Below are 20650 nucleotides of genomic sequence, written 5' to 3'. Positions count from 1 at the left end.
GCTGTGTTACAGGTAGGTTGGGCTGGGAGCTGCTGGTTATTACTGTGTTACAGGCAGGTTGTGTTGGGAGCTGCTGGTTATTGCTGTGTTACAGGCAGGTTGGGCTGGGAGCTGCTGGTTATTGCTGTGTTACAGGCAGGTTGTGTTGGGAGCTGCTGGTTATTGCTGTGTTACAGGTAGGTTGGGCTGGGAGCTGCTGGTTATTACTGTGTTACAGGCAGGTTGTGTTGGGAGCTGCTGGTTATTGCTGTGTTACAGGCAGGTTGGGCTGGGAGCTGCTGGTTATTGCTGTGTTACAGGTAGGTTGGGCTGGGAGCTGCTGGTTATTGCTGTGTTACAGGCAGGTTGTGTTGGGAGCTGCTGGTTATTGCTGTGTTACAGGCAGGTTGGGCTGGGAGCTGCTGGTTATTGCTGTGTTACAGGCAGGTTGGGCTGGGAGCTGCTGGTTATTGCTGTGTTACAGGTAGGTTGGGCTGGGAGCTGCTGGTTATTGCTGTGTTACAGGCAGGTTGGGTTACCTTTACATTCACACACCTGGAGTGACGTCAGGCTGAGTGACAGCTGCAGCGTTGCGGAAGTTTTTCTGCGGAGTTCAGATTGCGCAAAACTTCGGGCACAATCCGGGGAGACGGTCTAATTCTGGCGAATCCCACACCCAGACCCCGTCCTGGGACAGACAGGGGCGAGTCCCGGGCACTTCCACGAAAGCATAGGTAAGAGGCTGGGATCCCGGCCCCTTTAAGCAAAGTCCCACTTGTCAATTTCAGGCGCGGTGAAATCGGGAATCGGATTCGTCATTTCATCAACACTGAAACTGCAGTTGAACTTTATTTTTTGTTGTAATTTCGTGATTGAAAGTAAAACAACGTTTCATTGTATTTTTCTGCTGAGTGGGATGAATCCCATTGGAAGTGCGGTTGCACTGATACAATTGGTTCAAAGTTGCAAAACCTTTTCAAAAAGTTGCCAGAAGTTTGAGGGGAAACTTTTTTTTGCCACAGTGACGGGGGAGGGGGTTTCACACGGCGGGAGGACAGGTGGCTGAGGAGTAAAACTGCACATCTTTCTGTGGTGTCATTTCCTGCTCCTCCGGTAGTATTTATTTTTAAAGGCGGACCTGAATTGTGTTTGGATATTGTCGCGTCTCTGTTTTGGCGACTTGGAGGCGTTGGTTCTGGGCAGGGTTGGGAAAAAGAGGGGCCACAGAGGAAAAACCACTCGCATTTATATCGCGCCTTTAGGTAGAAAAGCCAAAGGAGACATTAGGACAGGTGACCAAAAACTTAGTCGAAGAGAGAGGTTTTATGGAGTGTCTTAAAAGAACATTACAACATAAGAAAAAGGAGCAGGAGTAGGTCATTCAGGCCTTGGAGCTGCCCCACCATTCAGTCAGATCATGGCTGATCCTTGACCTGAACTCCATCATCCCGCCCTATCCCCATATACCTTGATTCCCTTAATAATAAAAATCTATCAATCACTGTATTGAATATACTCAACTACTGATCACCCACAGTCCTCTGGGGTAGAAAATTCCAAAGATTCACGACCCTTTGAGTGAAAAAAATTCTCGTCTCAGTCCTAAATGGCCGACCATTTATTCTGTGACTGTGACCCTGAATTCTAAACACCCCAGACAGGAGAAAAATCCTCCCAGCATCTACCCTGTCGAGTGCTGGAACCATTTTATGTTTCTCTTTCTGTACGGCTTCCTGTTCCCGCATCGTTACCTCTGGTGTCCCCCAAGGATCTATCCTTGGCCCCCTCCTATTTCTCATCTACATGTTGCTCCTAAGCGACATCATCTGAAAACACAGCATCAGTTTCCACATGTACACTGATGACACCCAGCTCTACCTCACCACCACTTCTCTTGACCCCTCCTCGGTCTCTAAATTGTCCAACTGCTTGTCTGACATTCAGTTCTGGATGAGCAGAAATTTTCTCCAATTGAATATTGGGAAGACCAAAACCATTGTTTTCAGTCCTCGTTACAAATTCCATTCCCTAGCCACTGACTCCATCCCTCTCCCCAACTTCTGTCTGAGGCTGAACCAGACTGTTCACAACCTTGGTGTCATATCTGACCCTGAAATGAGCTTTCAACCACATATCCGCAGCATAACTAAAACTGCCTATTTCCACCTTTGTATCATTGTCTATCTCCGCCCTTGTCTCTGCTCATCCGCTGCTGAAACCCTCATCTATGCCATTGTTACCTCTAGACTTGACTATTCCAACACACTCCTACATTCTACCCTTCGTAAACTAGAGGTGATCCAAAACTCGGCTACCCGTGTCCTAACTCGCACCAAGTCCCGCTCACCCATCACCCCTGTGCTCGCTGACCTACATTGGCTCCCAGTTAAGCAACGCCTCGATTTCAAAATTCTCATCCTTGTTTTCGAATCCCTCCAGGGTCTTGCCCCTGCCTATCTCTGTAATCTCCTCCAGCCCCACAACCCCCTGAGATGTCTGCACTCCTCTAATTCTGTCCTCTTGAGCATCCCTGATTATAATCGTTCAACCATTGGTAGTCATGTCTTCTGTTGCCTAGACCCTAAGCTCTGGAATTCCCTGCTTAAACCTCTCCGCCTCTTTACCTCTCGTTCCTCCTTCAAGACGCTCCTTAAAACCTAGCTCTTTTTTGGTCACGTCCTAATTTCTCCTTATGTGGCTCGGTGTCAAATTTTTTGTCTCAGGTTACCCCTGTGAAACGCCTTGGGACATTTCACCAAGTTAAAGGCGCTATATAAATACAAGTTGTTGTTTCAATGAGATCACATCTCATTCTTCTAAACTCTAGGAAATATAGGCCTAGTTTCTATGTTTCTATGTTTCTATGTCTCCTCCATCCTTGCAACCTCGGAATCACTCTGGTGAACCTTCGTTGCACTCCCTCTAAGGCAAGTATATCCTTCCTTGGGCAAGGTGACCAAAACTGTGCACAGTACTCCAGGTGTGGCCTCACCAAGGGCTTATATAAGTGCAGTGACTTCTTTGTACTCCGATCCTTGCCTCCAATCCCAGGAGCCCTAATGTTGTGTAATAACCTCCTGTGTGGCACCTTATCAAATGCTTTCTGAAAATCCAAATATACTACATCCATTTGTTTCTACCCTGCTAGTTACAACCTCAAAATGCTCTCTTAAATTTGTCAAACACCATTTCCCTATTATAAATCTGTATTGACTCTACCCAATCACATTATGATTTTCTAAGTGCGCTGTTACCATGTCCCTAATAATAGATTCTAGTGTTTTCGCTACTGATGTGAGGTTAACTGGTCTGTAGTTCTGTTTTCTCTCTCCCTCCTTTCATGAATAGTGGGGTTACATTTATTATCTTCCAATCTGCAGGGACTGTTCTAGAAACTGTATGCTGTAACTTCTACGTATTTCTAATATGTGCTTGTTTTGGTTTTAAAATTCTTTTTACAAGTAATGCTGTTTTACGTGCTCACCTGCCCAGTTTTAGATGGGACTTTCTCAAAGCTTCTAAAGTGTAAACTAAAAATCTAGTTTGCAAACAGTAGTGTTTTTCTCCCATGTATTTTGAGGTGAAGATCTTTAATGAGTTTTCACCAGGAGCCAGCATCCCACTGCCATTGGTATCTGGACTGGTGCAGTCCAGCTCTCTGACGCACTTGTATAGACACCGACTGTAGTTTGGTATGTGTGTCATTTGCAAACATAGCAAAGCTTGTCAAACCAAAGTCCAGAGAGATTTGGGGGATAAAACAGGACACCAGCAGGTCCAAAAGATGACGAGACGGAGAGAGTGGATTGGGCAGCAGATGGTCCAATCCTGGGTCTAAGAGGGTGATAGAAACAGTTGGGCCCAGTGGCGCAGTAATGGTGCACAATTATTGTGGTGAAATGTTTATCGATGCCCTTATGCAAAATGATAGGTTGGATGAGGTGATCATTGATGCAATGCGCTGGTTAGAGAGATCACATGATCAAACAAAGCTTGACCTTATTTATTATAAGAAATCTCAAAGCAGAATGATTAAACTCTGGCCGTGTAACTGAGCCTGCCCTCTCAATAAAAGATCCCACGGCACTATTTCGAAGAAGAGCAGAGGAGTTCTCCCCAGTGACCTAGTTATATTTATCCTTCAACCAACATAATTTAAACAGACTCTCGGTTAATATTGCAACGCTGTTTGTGGGAGCTTGCTGTGCACAAATTGGCTGCCGCGTTTCCCACATTACAACAGTCACTACACTTCAAAAGTACTTCATTGTCCGGTGGTCGTGAAAGGCACTATATAAGTGGAAGACTTTGCCTTTTTCCCTCTCCCCTGGGAGTATGCGTGGATGGGGGGGGATTTGAAAAGGGGGCGAATGCTGGGGGAGCAGTCTCGCCTCCCTCTGCCCGGGTGGCACAAGCTGACTGGCAGGGTACTGCAAGCCGAGGTTATTCTGCGACTGAGCTGCATGTTTGGCCTTGTCAGACCGTTGTGTGTCAGGAGCCCGCCCTTTCTCACCGTTCATGTTCAACATCCCTGGGACAGTCCAACCTCCTCTTCGTAAAAGAACAGAAAGTAAAAACTTGCACTTATTTGGAGCCTTTTACAACCTCGCGACATCCCAAAGCATTTTTCAGCCAATGAAGTACTTTTGAAGCCGAGTCAATGTTGTAATGTGGGAAGCGTGACAGTCAGTTTTTGCACAGCAAGCTCCCACAAACAGCAATGTGATAATGACCAGATAATCTGCTTTTTAGTGATATTGGTTGAAGAATACTGTCACTCCCCCTGGCAACGGACTGAGACTGAACCAGACTATTCACAGCCTTGATGTTATATTTGACCCTGAGATGAACTTCCAATCACAGATCCACGCCATCATTGAGACTGCCTACTTTCACCTCCGTAACATTGCCCGACTCCGCCCTTGCCTCAGCTTATCTGCTGCTGGAACCCTCATCCATGCCTTTGTTACCTCTAGATTTCACTATTCCAATGCACTCTTGGCTGGCCTCCCACATTCTACACTATATAAACTAGAGCTCAAACAAAACTCACTGCCCCATGTCCTAACTCGCACTGAGTCTCGCTCACCTATCACCCCTGTGCTCGCTGCCCTTGTCCTAACTCGCACCAAGTCCCGCTCACCTATCACCCCTGTGCTCGCTGCCCTTGTCCTAACTCGCACTGAGTCCCGCTCACCTATCGCCCCTGTGCTCGCTGCCCTTGTCCTAACTCGCACCGAGTCCCGCTCACCTATCACCCCTATGCTCGCTGCCCCATGTCCTAACTCGCACCGAATCCCGCTCACCTATCACCCCACTGTGCTCACTGACCCATGTCCTAACTCGCACCGAATCCCGCTCACCTATCATCCCTATGCTCGCTGCCCGTGTCCTAACTCGCACCAAGCCCCGCTCACCTATCACCCTCTGTGCTCGCTGACCTACATTGGCTCCCGGTTCAGCAACACCTCAATTTTAAAATTCTCATTCTTGTTTTCAAATCCCTCCATGGCCTCACCCCTCCCTATCTCTGTAATCTCCTCCAGCCCTGCAACCTGCCGAGATATCTGTACTCCTCCAATTCTGGCTCTTGAATTTATCGTTCCACCAGTGGCGACCATGCCTTCAGCTGCCGAAGCCCTAAGTTCTGGAATTCCTTCCATAAGCCTCTCTGGCTCTCTACCTCTCTTTCCTCCTTTAAGAAGCTTCTTAAAATCTACCTCTCTGCCCTAATATCTCCTTATGTGGCTCGGTGCCAAATTTTGTGTTATAACGCTCCTGTGAAGTGCCTTGGGACGTTTTACCACATTAAAGGCGCTATATAAACGCAAGTTGTTGTTGTCGTTGGATAAATATTGGCCAGGACACTGCGGAGAACGCCTCTGCTCTTTTTCAAAATAGTACCATGGGATCTTTTACGTCCACCTGAGAGAGCAGACGGGCACCTCCGAAAGTGCAGCGCTCCCTCAACACAGCACAGGATTTTTATGCTCAAGTCTCTGGAATGGGACTTGAACCAACAATCTTCTGACTCAAGAGACCAGAGTGCGACCACTCAGTCATATGTAACACTAATACAGTTTCATGCTGAAATTTCTTTCATTATCAAGCAAAGAGATGAAACAATGGAGGAGGGGGGACCCATAAGTCCCTGATCCTGTCCTTATCTACTGTCTGTGTCTGTACTCCCCAACAGTCACTGTGGGCTAGTGATCAGGTGTATCTGTGAATGAGTTCCCTGTCCCTCCCCACCCCCTTAGCCTGGGCACCCTGAAGTTGCCCTACCCCTCATCGGCCCCAGTCGAGATGTGCTAACTCGACACAGGCTGAGGCTGGATCTTGTGGTCTATGCGGCTCAGTGCATTTAGCCACATGCTAAATCTTCCGTAGAGATTCTAAAACACAAACCGCGAGTGCTTGGAATCCGAAATAAGGATAGAACATTCTAGAACGATCCAGCAAGTACATTCAAAAAGGAGTTAGATGAAGTCCTTACTACTAGGGGAATCAAGGGGTATGGCGAGAAAGCAGGAATGGGGTACTGAAGTTGCATGTTCAGCCATGAACTCATTGAATGGCGGTGCAGGCTAGAAGGGCCGAATGGCCTACTCCTGCACCTATTTTCTATGTTTCTATCAGCGTCTTAAGAGAGAAACGACCAAGTTACGTATCACGGCGAGACTGGCAGGGTGAGGAGGTACCCTAAACATTATCCTTTCAGGCGCTGCGGTTTAAGGTGGAACCCCTCCTTCAGATCCTTCGAGTCTACTCCTGAAACATTGAGCTGTCAGACATGGCTCAATGGTCGCACTCTCGCCTCAGAGTCAGGAGGTCGTGGGTCAAGCCCCACTCCAGAGACTTGAGCACAAAATCCAAGCTGGCACTCCCAGTGCAGCGCCGAGGGAGTGCTGCACTGTCGGAGTGCCGTCTTTCAGATACAACGTTAAACCGAGGCCTTGTCTACCCTCTCAGGTAGATGTAAAAGATTCCACGGCACTATGTCGGAGAAAAGTAGGGGAGTTTTCCCTGGTGTCCTGGTCAATATTTATCCCTCAGCCAACATCACTGAAACAGATTATGTGGTCATTATCACATTGCTGTTTGTGAGAGCCCACTGTGCATTTAGGCAACATTACACAAATCACTAAAGGTTGCGACACACATTACCAAGGCCATAAAAAAGCAAACCAAGCACTAAGGTTTATTTCTAGAAGGATAGGATTGAAAAGTAGGGAAGTTATGCTAAACCTGTATCGAACCTTGGTTCGACCACATTTCAAATACTACGTCGCCATATTATAAGAAGAATATAGAGGCATTGGAGAGAGTGCAGAGAAGATTTACAAGAATGATCCAGAAATGCGAGGGTATACATATCAGGAACAAGATGAACAGGCTGGATCTCTTCTCTTGAAAAAGAAGGCTGAGGGGTGACCTAATTGAGGTCTTTAAAATTATGAAAGTTTTGATAGAGTGGATACAGAGAGAATGTTTCCACTTGTGGGGAACAGCATAACTAGAGGTCATCAATATAAGATAGTCACCCAGAGATTCAATAGGGAATTCAGAAGAAACTTCTTTACCCAAAGAGTGATGAGAATGTGGAACTCACTACCACGGAGTGTTTGAAGCAAATAGTATCGATGCATTTAAGGGGAGGCTGGACAAGCGTATGAGGGAGAAGGGAATAGAGGGTTACGTTGATAGAGTTAGATGAGGAAAGACGGGAGGAGGCTCGAGTGGAGACTAAACACCGGCATGGACTGGTTGGGCCGAATGGCCTGTTACTATCCCGTATATCCTGTGTATTACAACAGCGGCTATACTTGAAAAGTACTTTATTGGCCGTGAAGCACTTCAGATGTCCTGAGGTCGTGAAAGGTGCTATATAAATTCAACTTTCTTTCTTTCCTCCTTACCTCCGAGCCCACTGCTGACTTTATTTATAAACCTTGGGAATTCTGCAAATGTAGTGAGAGGGAGGCTGAGGTGAAGCCAGTTAATGCGTTCACAGGAAGTACGTCCTCCTTATCTGGGAAATGTTTCTGACCAGAAAATAAACCTTTAAATAAAACAACAGCTGGTCTTGCCCCAGAAAGTTTCTTTGCAGAGAATGAAAATTGCATTTTAAAGGTTTATCTACCTCTGGGGACAAACGTTAAATGGAATCACCAATAATTACAACTCTCAGGAGCCACCAGCTCATCTTCAAACTTCCGTCATTGGGTCACGGGCAGCCAATGATGAGTCTGTTCTCCTTTAGTCCGGTGGCTCAACTCATCTAATTGGTCCAACAAATTTGAATATCACATTTCAACAGATCTGATTGGTTGATGTTGACAAAGTCTGATGCCAGTTAAATAAATATGCAGATTTGGTATCTTGTGCGAGAGGCCATTCTTCATGTCAGCCTAGACAGTGATGTTGGCAGGCTATTTAACTGTGGAGGGTAGCACAGTCAGGTCAGATCCTGTTCCTCCTGCACTTGTAAACAATGGTCACTGGGAACCAGCAGGGGCCTGGCTGATTCCCTCCCCACCCCCTCCCCCCCGCCACCTTAGACAGTGGGTACTGAGGTTAATTGTAAAGCATCAACCTGCCTGAGACCATCCAATTCAGCACAGATAAGGTTCAAAACTGGACTCTTCTGGGCCAGTATAGCTCCAATCCACATCTGGCAGTGATTGTACCAACTGAGCCATCAGGGGAGTTTCTAAACTCGAACCTGGATTAGATTCCAGTCCAAGGTTAGAAGTGACCTCTCTCCCCGACGTACTGAGTTTCTTTATAAGCTGCTGTGTCCTCAATGACTCGAATAATTGTTCACTGAACAATATGCTCACTTGGGTAGAACCATGTGTGTTGGGTGACATCGTGCTGATGAAGCAAAGCCTTGTACTCCCTCTGAATGTTGATTGGCTCCAATCTCCCTGTGACGGACGTATTAAAGAATTGGGCACTATCGGTGCGGGAGTAACTTGGGCTGAGACGAGAGGTCTCTGCACCCTGACACCGAACACCCCCACCACTCGAAGGACAAAACGTTACTTGGCTGATTAATAATTCTACTTAAAGCTCGCAACCTCACGAGGGAAGATCAGTGTTGGCAGTGACCTTTGACCCTGTGGGTGTCTGCCCGCTGAACATGCTCTTTTGCTTTTGAAAACTGCAGTTTATGTTCGCACAGAATTAAAGCTTCATTGACAACCACCTCCGTCATGATATTTACAACCCAGGGAAACACTCCTAGGCTTTCTGGGAGGTCAGTCAAGCTACCGAGTTCACGAGAGAGTCTTGTCTCACAAAACATTATTGTCTTTTGCAATCAGTGAGCGAAACATCACCTGACCCTTTCCACAATTGTAATTGGTTTAAAGATCAATGCAGTTTTAGTAACCCTTGATTTATTAAGCCTTTAAGCTTCATGCAGTCAAATATGTGCTTAAAATAATTAAAAGGGTTTTGAGAAGCTTGCAGTCGTAACAAAGAGTCTCCCGATTGGCGACTGAAACTCTGTTTCTCTCCTCTCCTGAAGGCGCTGACTCGGGCCTAGAGTGCAGGCTTCATAGGCCCCAACCACCTCATCCAATGGCTGTTCTCCTCCTCGTGTGTCAGCTGGCTATTCAACTGCTGGGGCCATCACAATCCTCCTCTGGTGTCATGCACTCCAACAGCTGGAGAGCAATCGGGAGTAGTGGAACAATCCCACGATTCCCAGCTCTCCGCAGGAAACTACGTTTGAAGGGTAATTGGTCATGTGATGGTGCTACGACACAGCATGTCCAGGTTCACCGACCTTCGCTCCCTGAATTACTCCTTGGCTTTTTAGAGTTGATTCACTTTTATGGACCATTATAGAGAACAGACTGATGGGCAAATGGTCGTTAGTGATGAAATTGAGGTTTTTGTTCCCCAAGTGATACCTGGACCCAAGAGGATCATATCAGTGCCAGCAGTAGCACGACTGGTGACCCAGACTCCGCCGGTGTTACCAATACCAGTACCGGGGCTCAGTGCTAGCACTAATCCGAAAGGCAGCATCTCCGACCGTGCAGCTCCCCCTCAGCACTGCACTGGGAGTGTCAGCCTAGATTTTGTGCTCAGGGCTCCGGAGTGGGACTTGAACCCACGACCTTCTGTCTCCCATTGTCCCTGACGACTACATGTGCGGGAAGTGTATCCGGCTGCAGCGCCTGACAGACCGTATTGTGGCACTGGAGCTGCGGGTGGATTCACTCTGGAGCATCCACGATGCGGAGAATGACGTGAATAGCACGTTTAGTGAGGTAAAGGTTACACAGCCAGATAGGGGATGGGTGACCAACAGGAAGAGCAGTGGAAGGAAAGTTGTGCAGGGGTCCCCTGCGGTCTTGCCCCTGCAAAACGGATTCACCGCTTTGGTTACTGTTGAGGGGGATAACTCATCAGGGGAGAGCAACAGCAGCCAAGTTCATGGCACCGTGGGTGGCTCTGCTGCACAGGAGGGCAGGAAAAAGAGTGGGAGAGCTATAGTGATAGGGGATTCTATTGTAAGGGGAATAGAAAAGACGTTTCTGCAGCCGCAACCGAGACTCCAGGATGGTATGTTGCCTCCCTGGTGCAGGGGTCAAGAATGTCTTGGAGCGGGTGCAGGACATTTTGAAGGGGGAGGGTAAACAACCAATTGTTGTGGTGCATTTGGTACCAACGATATAGGTAAAAAAACGGGATGAGGTCCTACAAGACGAATTTAGGGAGCTAGGAGCTAAATTAAAAAGTAGGACCTCAAAAGTAGTAATCTCAGGATTGCTACCAGTGCCACGTGCTAGTCAGAGTAGGAATCGCAGGATAGCTCAGATGAATACGTGGCTTGAGGAGTGGTGCAGAAAGGAGGGATTCAAATTCCTGGGACATTGGAACCGGTTCTGGGGGAGGTGGGACCAGTACAAACCGGACGGTCTGCACCTGGGCAGGACCGGAACCAATGTCCTAGGGGGAGTGTTTGCTAGTACTGTTGGGGAGGGGTTAAACTAATATGGCAGGGGAATGGGGACCTATGCAGGGAGACAGAGGGAAGTAGAATGGGTGCAGAAGCAAAAGATAGAAAGAAGAAAAGTAAAAGTGGAGGGCAGAGAAACCTAAGGCAAAAAGCAAAAAGGGCCACATTACAGCGAAATTCTAAAGTGGCAAAGGGTGTTAAAAAGACAAGCCTGAAGGCTCTGTGCCTCAATGCGAGGAGTATACGCAATAAGGTGGACGAATTAACTACGCAGATAGCAGTTAACGGATATGATGTAATTGGCATCATGGAGACATGGCTCCAGGGTGACCAAGACTGGGAACTCAACATCCAGGGGTATTCAACATTTAGGAAGGATAGACAGAAAGGAAAAGGAGGCGGGGTGGCATTGCTGGTTAAAGAGGAAATTAATGCAGTAGTAAGGAAGGACATTAGCTTGGATGATGTAGAATCGGTATGGGTGGAGCTACGGAATACCAAAGGGCAGAAAACGCTAGTGGGAGTTGTGTACAGTAGTAGTGAGGTTGGGGACAGCATCAAACAAGAAATTAGGGGTGCGTGCAATAAAGGTACAGCAGTTATCATGGGTGACTTTAATCTACATATTGATTGGGTTAACCAAATTGGTAGCAATGCGGTGGAGGAGGATTTCCCAGAGTGTATTAGGGATGGTTTTCTAGACCAATATGTCGAGGAGCCAACTTTGTGAGAGGGCCCTCGGGGAAGAGTGACCATAATATGGTAGAATTCTTTATTAAGATGGAGAGTGGCACAGTTAATTCAGAGACGAGGGTCCTGAACTTAAGGAAAGGTAACTTCGATGCTATGAGACGTGAATTGGCTAGAATAGACTGGCGAGTGATACTTAAAGGGTTGACGGTGGATAGGCAATGGCAAACATTTAAAGATCACATGGATGAACTTCAACAATTGTACATCCCGGTCTGGAGTAAAAATAAAATGGGGAAGGTGGCTCAACCGTGGCTAACAAGGGAAATTAAGGATAGTGTTAAATCCAAGGAAGAGGCATATAAATTGGCCAGAAAAAGCAGCAAACCTGAGGACTGGGAGAATTTTATAATTCAGCAGAGGAGACAAAGGGTTTAATTAAGAGGGGGAAAATAGAGTATGAGAGGAAGCTTGTTGGGAACATAAAAACTGACTGCAAAAGCTTCTATAGATATGTGAAAAGAAAAAGATTAGTGAAGACAAACGTAGGTCCCTTGCAGTCAGATTCAGGTGAATTTATAATGGGGAATAAAGAAATGGCAGACCAGTTAAAACAAATACTTTGGTTCTGTCTTCACGAAGGATGACACAAATAACCTTCCGGAAATACTAAGGGACCAAGGGTTTAGTGAGAAGGAGGAACTGAAGGAGATCCTTATTAGCCGGGAAATTGTGATGGGGAAATTGATGGGATTGAAGGCCGATAAATCCCCGGGGCCTGATATTCTGCATCCCAGAGTACTTAAGGAAGTAGCCCTAGAAAGTGGATGCATTGGTGATCATTTTCCATCAGTCTATCGACTCTGGATCGGTTCCTATGGACTGGAGGGTAGCTAATGTAACACCACTTTTTAAGAAGGGAGGGAGAGAGAAGGCGGGTAATTATTGACCGGTTAGCCTGACATCAGTAGTGGGAAAAATGTTGGAATCAATTATTAAAGATGAAATAGCAGCGCATTTGGAAAGCAGTGACAGGATCGGTCCAAGTCAGCATGGACTTATGAAAGGGAAATCATGCTTGACACATCTTCTAGAATTTTTTGAGGGTGTAACTAGTAGAGTGGACAAGGGAGAACCAGTGGATATGGTGTATTTGGACTTTCAAAAGGCTTTTGACAACGTCCCACACAAGAGATTGGTGTGCAAAATGAAAGCACATGGTATTGGGGGTAATGTACTGACGTGGATAGAGAACTGGTTGGCAGACAGGAAGCAGAGAGTCGGGATAAACGGGTCCTTTTCAGAATGGCAGGCAGTGACTAGTGGAGTGCCGCAGGGCTCAGTGCTGGGAGCCCAGCTATTTATAATATACATTCATGATTTGGATGAGGGAATTAAGTGTAATATCTCCAAGTTTGCAGATGATACTAAGCTGAGTGGTGGTGTGAGCTGTGAGGAGGACGCTGAAAGGCTGCAGGGTGACTTGGACAGGTTAGGTGAGTGGCAGATGCAGTATAATGTAGATAAATGTGAGGTTATCCACTTTGGTGGCAAAAACACGAAGGCAGAATATTATTTGAATGGCGGTACATTAGGAAAAGGGGAGGTGCAACGAGGCCTGGGTGTCATGGTACATCAGTCATTGAAAGTTGGCATGCAGGTACAGCAGGCGGTGAAGAAGGCAAATGGTATGTTGACCTTCATAGCTAGGGGATTTGAGTATAGGAGCGTGGAGGTCTTACTGCAGTTGTACAGGGCCTTGGTGAGGCCTCACCTGGAATATTGTGTTCAGTTGGTCTCCTAATCTGAGGAAGAATGTTCTTGCTATTGAGGGAGTGCAGCGAAGGTTCACCAGACTGATTCCCGGGATGGCAGGACTGACATATGAGGAGAGACTGGATCGACTGGGCCTTTATTCACTGGAGTTTAGAAGGATGAGAGGGGATCTCATAGAAACATATAAAATTCTGACGGGACTGGACAGGTTAGATGCAGGAAGAATGTTCCCAATGTTGGGGAAGTCCAGAACCAGGGGACACAGTCTTAGGATAAGGGGTAAGCCATTTAGGACTGAGATGAGGAGAAACTTCTTCACTCAGGGAGTTGTTAACCTGTGGAATTCCCTACCGCAGAGAGTTGTTGATGCCAGTTCATTGGATATATTCAAGAGGGAGTTAGATATGGCCCTTACTGCTAAAGGGATCAAGGAGTATGGAGAGAAAGCAGGAAAGGGGTACTGAGGTGAATGATCAGCCATGATCTTATTGAATGGTGGTGCAGGCTCGAAGGGCCAAATGGCCTACTCCTGCACCTATTTTCTCTGTTTCTCTGAGGTGAGAGGGCCACGACAGGAGACAGAGCAATGGTACAAAACGGCAATTCCAAGCTCATGCCGGTTTTGAGAAAAGCACGAGGTGGGTGCTGTGCCCTGAAGTCTGTGTCAGTGGAGAATCCTTTCAGAAGGGCGCATAGGTCCACAAACCTTTCGGAATTAAAAAAAAATTAGTTCCTGGCATGTGGGCGTCGCTGGCATTTATTGCCCATCCCTAATTGCCCTCGAGAAGGTGATGGTGAGTCGTCGCCTTGAACCACAGAGGGCAGTTAAGTGTCAGCCACGTTGCTGTGGGTCTGGAGTCACATATAAGCCAGACTGGGTAAGGACAGCAGATTTCCTTCCCTAAAGGGCATTAGTTTCCGACATTACAACAGTGACTACATTGGCTGTAAAGCGCTTTGAGACATCCGGTGGTTGTGAAAGGCGCTATATAAATCTAAGTCTTTCTTTCTAGTGAACCCGAAGGGATTTTACGACAATCCAGTAGCTTTATGGTCAGCATTACTGACACTAGCGTTTTATTCCAGTATTATTTAATTAAGTGAATTTAAATTCCCCAGCTGCCGTGGTGGGATTTGAACTCGTGTCTCTGGATCATTAGTCCAGGCCTCGGGATTACTATCCCAGGAACATAACCACTGTGCTACCGTACCCGGCTTGAAGAGCGCTGAATGAAACGGTGTGGGGATCCGTGCTGGGACCAGTTGTGACCTTGTGCTTTGTTTCCCTTTTTCCTGGGTTTAGGAGGAAGACCAGTTTGGGATTGGGAAACCACAAGTCCTTATGAGTGAAGTCAAGTGGGAGAAGCTGTCTGTCCAATCTGCTAAACTTTGGACTCTTCTACAATTGGGTTCAAAAACTGGCCGAGCGAAATGTCTCAACGGTATTCGGATGGTAATCTGGAAGAGGAATGCCAGGGTTTGGTGTTGGAAGAAAAGTTTGGATCCGACTTCCGGATAAACGCGGACACGGAGAGGTTGTCTACCTCGCGTGGTAAAGACTCACGGCTGGGAGTGGACAACCCGGCAGTAGCCAATGCCACTTCCATGCCGACGCTCTCGGACATCCCGAAGGTGGTTTTGAGCACGGAGAGTGCGGCTGCCCTGAAGAAGGGGCACCAGCAGATTATCCCCAGTAAGCTGGCCGTCACCACCAAGACCAAGCTGCGGCCGCAGGGTAATGCGTCATCGGGCAGACGGGACAACGGGCGTCGGGAGGTCCGGAGCATGCCGCCCGCCGACATGCGGTACGAGGACGGGAAGGACACGGGGGGCTCGGGCGGCACCCTGCAACGCAATCGGCGCAATAAGTCGTACAAAGTGGCAACGGGCGGATTCCCCGAGTTCACGGATGAAAAGCAGCTGTCTCCGACCACGCTGGCGCCGGTCATGGAGACGGCAGCGGTCCAGCCGGCCCGGAGTCCAGCAAGGTCCAAGGTAGGAGAGGGGGCTGCCTACCGACTCCAATCATAACCACGGGCCATATCACATGTCGTCTTCAACTTGGTATAAAATACTGGGAACTCCCACTGCCACGCGTGACCCCCCCCACTGCCGCGCGTGACCCCACCCACCTCCCCCCACTGCCGCGCGTGACCCCCACCACCTCCCCCCACTGCCGTGCGTGACCCCCACCACCTCCCCCCACTGCCGCGCGTGACCCCCCCCACTGCCGCGCGTGACCCTCCCACCTCCCCCCACTGCCGCGCGTGACCCTCCCACCTCCCCCCACTGCCGCGCGTGACCCTCCCACCTCCCCCCACTGCCGCGCGTGACCCTCCCACCTCCCCCCACTGCCGCGCGTGACCCTCCCACCTCCCCCCACTGCCGCGCGTGACCCTCCCACCTCCCCCCACTGCCGCGCGTGACCCTCCCACCTCCCCCCACTGCCGCGCGTGACCCCCCCCCACCTCCCCCCACTGCCGCGCGTGACCCCCCCCCACCTCCCCCCACTGCCGCGCGTGACCCCCCCCACCTCCCCCCACTGCCGTGCGTGACCCCCACCACCTCCCCCCACTGCCGCGCGTGACCCCCACCACCTCCCCTCACCGCCGCGCGCGACCCCCACGACCCTCACCGCCGCGCGCGACCCCCACGACCCCCCACCGCCGCGCGCGACCGCCCCCCACTGCTGCGCGTGACCCCCCACTGCCACGTGAGACGCGCCCCCGTCGCGTGCGAGACCCCGGCCCCCAATGTCAGGCGTGACCCCCACTCCCATGCGTGACCCCCCACTGTCGATGACGCATCTCTGAATGTAATAATGCTATTTTCTGATTGGATCGACCCTGTTTCCATGGTGCTGACCAATTGTGAGGAAGAACCAGCTGAAGTGAACCTGAGGAAACAGCATCTGTAGAACTTTACCCCAGTGAGAGTCAGTGTGTGTGTGGGACTGTACCCCAGTGAGAGTCGGTATCTGTGGGACTGTACCCCAGTGAGAGTCAGTGTGTGTGGGACTGTACCCCAGTGAGAGTCAGTGTGTGTGGGACTGTACCCCAGTGAGAGTCAGTGTGTGTGGGACTGTACCCCAGTGAGAGTCAGTGTGTGTGGGACTGTACCCCAGTGAGAGTCAGTGTGTGTGGGACTGTACCCCAGTGAGAGTCAGTGTGTGTGGGACTGTACCCCAGTGAGAGTCAGTGTGTGTGGGACTGTACCCCAGTGAGAGTCAGTGTGTGTGGGACTGTACCCCAGTGAGAGTCAGTGTGTGTGTGGGACTGTACCCCAGTGAGAGTCAGTGTGTGTGGGACTGTACCCCAGTGAGAGTCAGTGTGTGTGGGACTGTACCCCAGTGAGAGTCAGTGTGTGTGGGACTGTACCCCAGTGAGAGTCAGTGTGTGTGGGACTGTACCCCAGTGAGAGTCAGTGTGTGTGGGACTGTACCCCAGTGAGAGTCAGTGTGTGTGGGACTGTACCCCAGTGAAAGTCAGTCTGTGTGGGACTATACCTCAGCCCATGTCCAGAGATATATGGAGGCAGAGGGGAGTGCGAGATGCTCCAGTAGTTAATGAATATTTAATCAAACAATGATTGGCATCATTCAGATGAAGATATTAGTCATTGAAGGTGAATGTTACTGAATTGCCCCATAAGCTGGAGAACTGGAACAGTCACTGATGCATCTTTGCTGAATTTGTCATTTTAATTCCTGGTCTCCTTCTTTATAGCGGACATTAGGAAGAAAGAGAGGCCCCAAAATTCGGAGCTCCTTTAAGGATGGTAAGGGCGGCGGGACGAGGGTGTGGGCGGGACGAGGGTGTGGGCGGGGCGAGGGTGTGGGCGGGACGAGGGTGTGGGCGGGACGAGGGTGTGGGCGGGGCGAGGGTGTGGGCGGGGCGAGGGTGTGGGCGGGGCGAGGGTGTGGGCGGGACGAGGGTGTGGGCGGGACGAGGGTGTGGGCGGGACGAGGGTGTGGGCGGGACGAGGGTGTGGGCGGGGCGAGGGTGTGGGCGGGGCGAGGGTGTGGGCGGGGCGAGGGTGTGGGCGGGGCGAGGGTGTGGGCGGGACGAGGGTGTGGGCGAGGCGGGGTTGGAGCAAGGGGGGGGCGGCGGGGCGACGTGGGGGTGGGGCGAAGATGTGGGTGAGTTGGGGTTGAGGCTGGGGGCAGGGCGAGGGTGTGGGTGGGATGAGGGTGAGGACCGAGCGTGTGTAAAAGTGATCAATGCAGCTCAGACACCAGTCTGAACAGGGCGGGTTGGATTTAGGTGCTCAGCTTTGATTGGAGGATGGCTGGGGGGCTTTGGGCCTTTGCGCAATTAGTTTGTTAATTAGATTTTGAACCGAGTGCGGCAGCCATTGCCCACCAGAAACGTCCGACACTCAGCATTGAGATAAACGACGAGTTAGTCGGGATGTGGTGGTTTAGGGAGGAGTGTTGGCCAGGACACTGGGAGAGGTCCCTTGCTCTTTATGGGATCTTTAACATCCACCCATTGCGACCTTGTATTAATGTTTCGATGTTGTGTATGGGGAGGGGGATTGAATATGTTTCCGTCCTGGGAATGGGGAATAACCTGAAGGGTTTCATATTCTGCAGTATGCTGGTCGGGCAGCCAGTAAATGTGCTAATTGAAGCAGTAAGTGAGGAATTGATCAGCACGGTGGGCTAGACATGAGGCATGGGTTCGAAGCCAGCCCAGACTGAGGGGATGGCATCCTTTGCTGGGCTCTAAGGGTCCTGAATCTCAGTCTAGACCCCAAGGGCTGGAAATTGACTGTTGCTCCCGGGGCAATAACTACCTAATTCTACAGGATGCGAATATCCGGTTTTGCGCTCCAGGAGCGAAGTGGAATGCTAAATCAAGCACTATCACTTCCCTTGGAGCGCTAAACCAGGAGAGAGGGGTGGAGCGGCAGAGCGCTGCCCAATGTCCCGTGCAGCGCTGCCAGGATCAGAGGCTCCTTCCCTCCCTTAAAGGGACGGGCCATTGCTGAGGGTGTTGCTAGGCGACGGTTGCACTGGTCGGCGACGGTACCTGCGATCCATGACGATCGGCCCCAAGCACTGAACCGGACCACCACTGCCTTTAATTACCGCTCCCCAAGCGGCCGTCCAGCCTCACAACGTCTCTGGCAGCTGCCGGCTTTGACTCCCGGCGATACTGCAGGGAGCGGAAGCGAATTTAGGATCCGGGCGGTATCGGGGCGCTGCGCACCGGATGATGTCACAATCTCCGGGGCGCAGGAGATCACGGTGTTTAGCTTTACCGCCGCCGCTAACCTGCCCCGGGAAGCTCGCGGGCGTCGGTACTCTCGCCGCACTCTGTCGGAAAGCTGTTAGAGCCCCGCTATCGCCCCCCCGAAGGTGATAACGGGAGGCGCAAAGGAGACCAATTTCTCTCCCAAGTCTTGATCTGGGTCCCAGAGTTCATGGGCTTATAGCACAATCCTGCCCCGAATTTGACTTTAATTGGCAAAGCCAAAATGGGCAAAGTGCCACATGTTCCTGTAGGGGGGCGCTCCTCTACAGTTGGCACTGAGGCAAATGGGGGCTTTACTCTGCATCTAACCGCGCTGTAGCCCATCTGGCAGGATCCACTTGCAGCAGTAACATCCTTAACCTCGATGAGCTCAGAAAATGTAAAAAAGAAAGTCAATGACCCAGTGGATGGGGTGGCTGTGGCTGGTCAATACTTTGCACTGGTAACCGGCCTGATTTTAGCTGGTTAAGGTCCAGCAGCACCAAACCCCAGCCCTGCCGACCAATGCCTCGGCTCTCTGGACTTGGGGAAGTCGGAGGGGTGTCTCGGGGGAAGAGTGTGCACCCCAAAACAGGCAAACACAAAGTCTACCTGTGTGGCTCTCTCAGTAGTAATTGGGTCTTAAACATGGTCATGGAATTTCATGCATTTCAGACCCCTGGTTTGACCAAGAAACGAGAACGGGTTTGGGGCGGAGGAGGGGTATGAGAGAGTCTATGGCCATAGCACCGAACCCCAGTGAGAGTCGGGCCCTTGGGGAGGGGAGGGGTTCTGAACCCCAGTGAGAGGCAGGCCCTTCGGGAGAGGCTTTAAATTGGAAGCCATGCAGACGGTAAAGATGAAACGGTGGTATGTTTTTGGGACAAATGTCAGGAGTGGTGAACTAGTTGGAGGCTGTGGGATTTGGTTATGGTCTGTCTCGTGTCCAATACAGCGAGCGGATTTTAATGAGGTGATTTGTAATTCGGAGCACTTCAGCAGGCTCCTCGAGCAAACCTGTCACATTCCCCACCGGCTCGTCATCACCTCCCAGAGCCCGCAGTGCAGGCCAGGGTGAGGAACCAAGTGCAGGATACAACTCGGTGGCCTGATTTGAGACAGCCGATCGGATATCTATCGGGAGGCAATGGAGCCCGGCCGGCCGGCGGAGAATCCCATCCTGGGGGCTCTCCGCCGCTTCTCCCTCTGGCAGCGGGATGGCTCGGCGACGGGTTTGCTCCGGGGGCCAGAGGGACCGGGCGAGAGTGGGGGTGGGGGAGGGACGGGGAACCTCTGCGAAACCTTCAGCTCCTTCCTGAGCAAACTGCTCTCCTCAGACCCAAGGCTGTACCAGGAGGTGCGGGAGCGAGGCCTGGCCATCGTTCCCGAATCCGACGACGACTTGCTGGACGACGCCGCGCACCTGGAAGCGACGGAGCCCGACGAGAAGATCGTGGTTCAGAATTACCGCCCGGCCCAGATGACGTGGAGCCAGTTGCCGCAGGTGAGCATTCGCAGTCGGGGGGGATTGTCTCTGTTCGGTAGCTGTGGCGTGTACTGTCAGTTTCCCGTTTGCGATCGCTCGGGTATTTCCGAGGGGAACCGTAACCCACACACAATCCGGGCCCACACGCCCCGTGCAGTGCCGACGGAGCGCTGCACTGTCGCAGGTGCCGGCTTTCCGATCGGACCTTAAGCCCAGGCCGCGTCCGGCCCTTTTAAAGATCCCTGCGGCACTTTTATTTTTAGAAAAGAACAGAGGAGTTTTCTCCCAGTGTCCTGGGAAAACATTCAGCTCTCCAGTGAGATTGACTGCTCGTGTGGCGCATTGCCATTGTGGAATCTTGCTGTGCGCGTAATCGACTGCCACATTTGCCCTTCAAGAATAATTCATTGGCTGTAAAGTGCTTTGGAACATCCTGATGTCGTGAAAAGCTGCCTGTGTCCTAACTCGCACAAGTCCCGCTCACCCATCGGCCCCTGTGCTCGC

General features: G+C 50.5%; 1 protein-coding gene across 1 annotated transcript in view; it reads left to right on the top strand.

The window, feature by feature from the left end:
• The first annotated feature begins 613 nt into the window (after positions 1 to 613).
• arhgef16 (Rho guanine nucleotide exchange factor (GEF) 16) overlaps positions 614 to 20650 on the top strand; it is a 43113-nt gene continuing 23076 nt past the window's right edge. The window contains exons 1-4 of the mRNA XM_070860994.1: positions 614 to 713; positions 14727 to 15418; positions 17149 to 17200; positions 19998 to 20164. Coding sequence (XP_070717095.1) covers positions 14855 to 15418; positions 17149 to 17200; positions 19998 to 20164 — 783 coding nt within the window. The 5' untranslated portion in view covers positions 614 to 713; positions 14727 to 14854. The remainder of the gene's footprint in view (positions 714 to 14726; positions 15419 to 17148; positions 17201 to 19997; positions 20165 to 20650) is intronic.

Source organism: Pristiophorus japonicus, chromosome 18 (genome assembly GCF_044704955.1).
Source record: "Pristiophorus japonicus isolate sPriJap1 chromosome 18, sPriJap1.hap1, whole genome shotgun sequence".
Lineage (NCBI taxonomy): Eukaryota > Metazoa > Chordata > Chondrichthyes > Pristiophoridae > Pristiophorus > Pristiophorus japonicus.
Note: the sequence above shows the minus strand (reverse complement) of the source record. Positions and strands in the feature narration are given on the sequence as shown.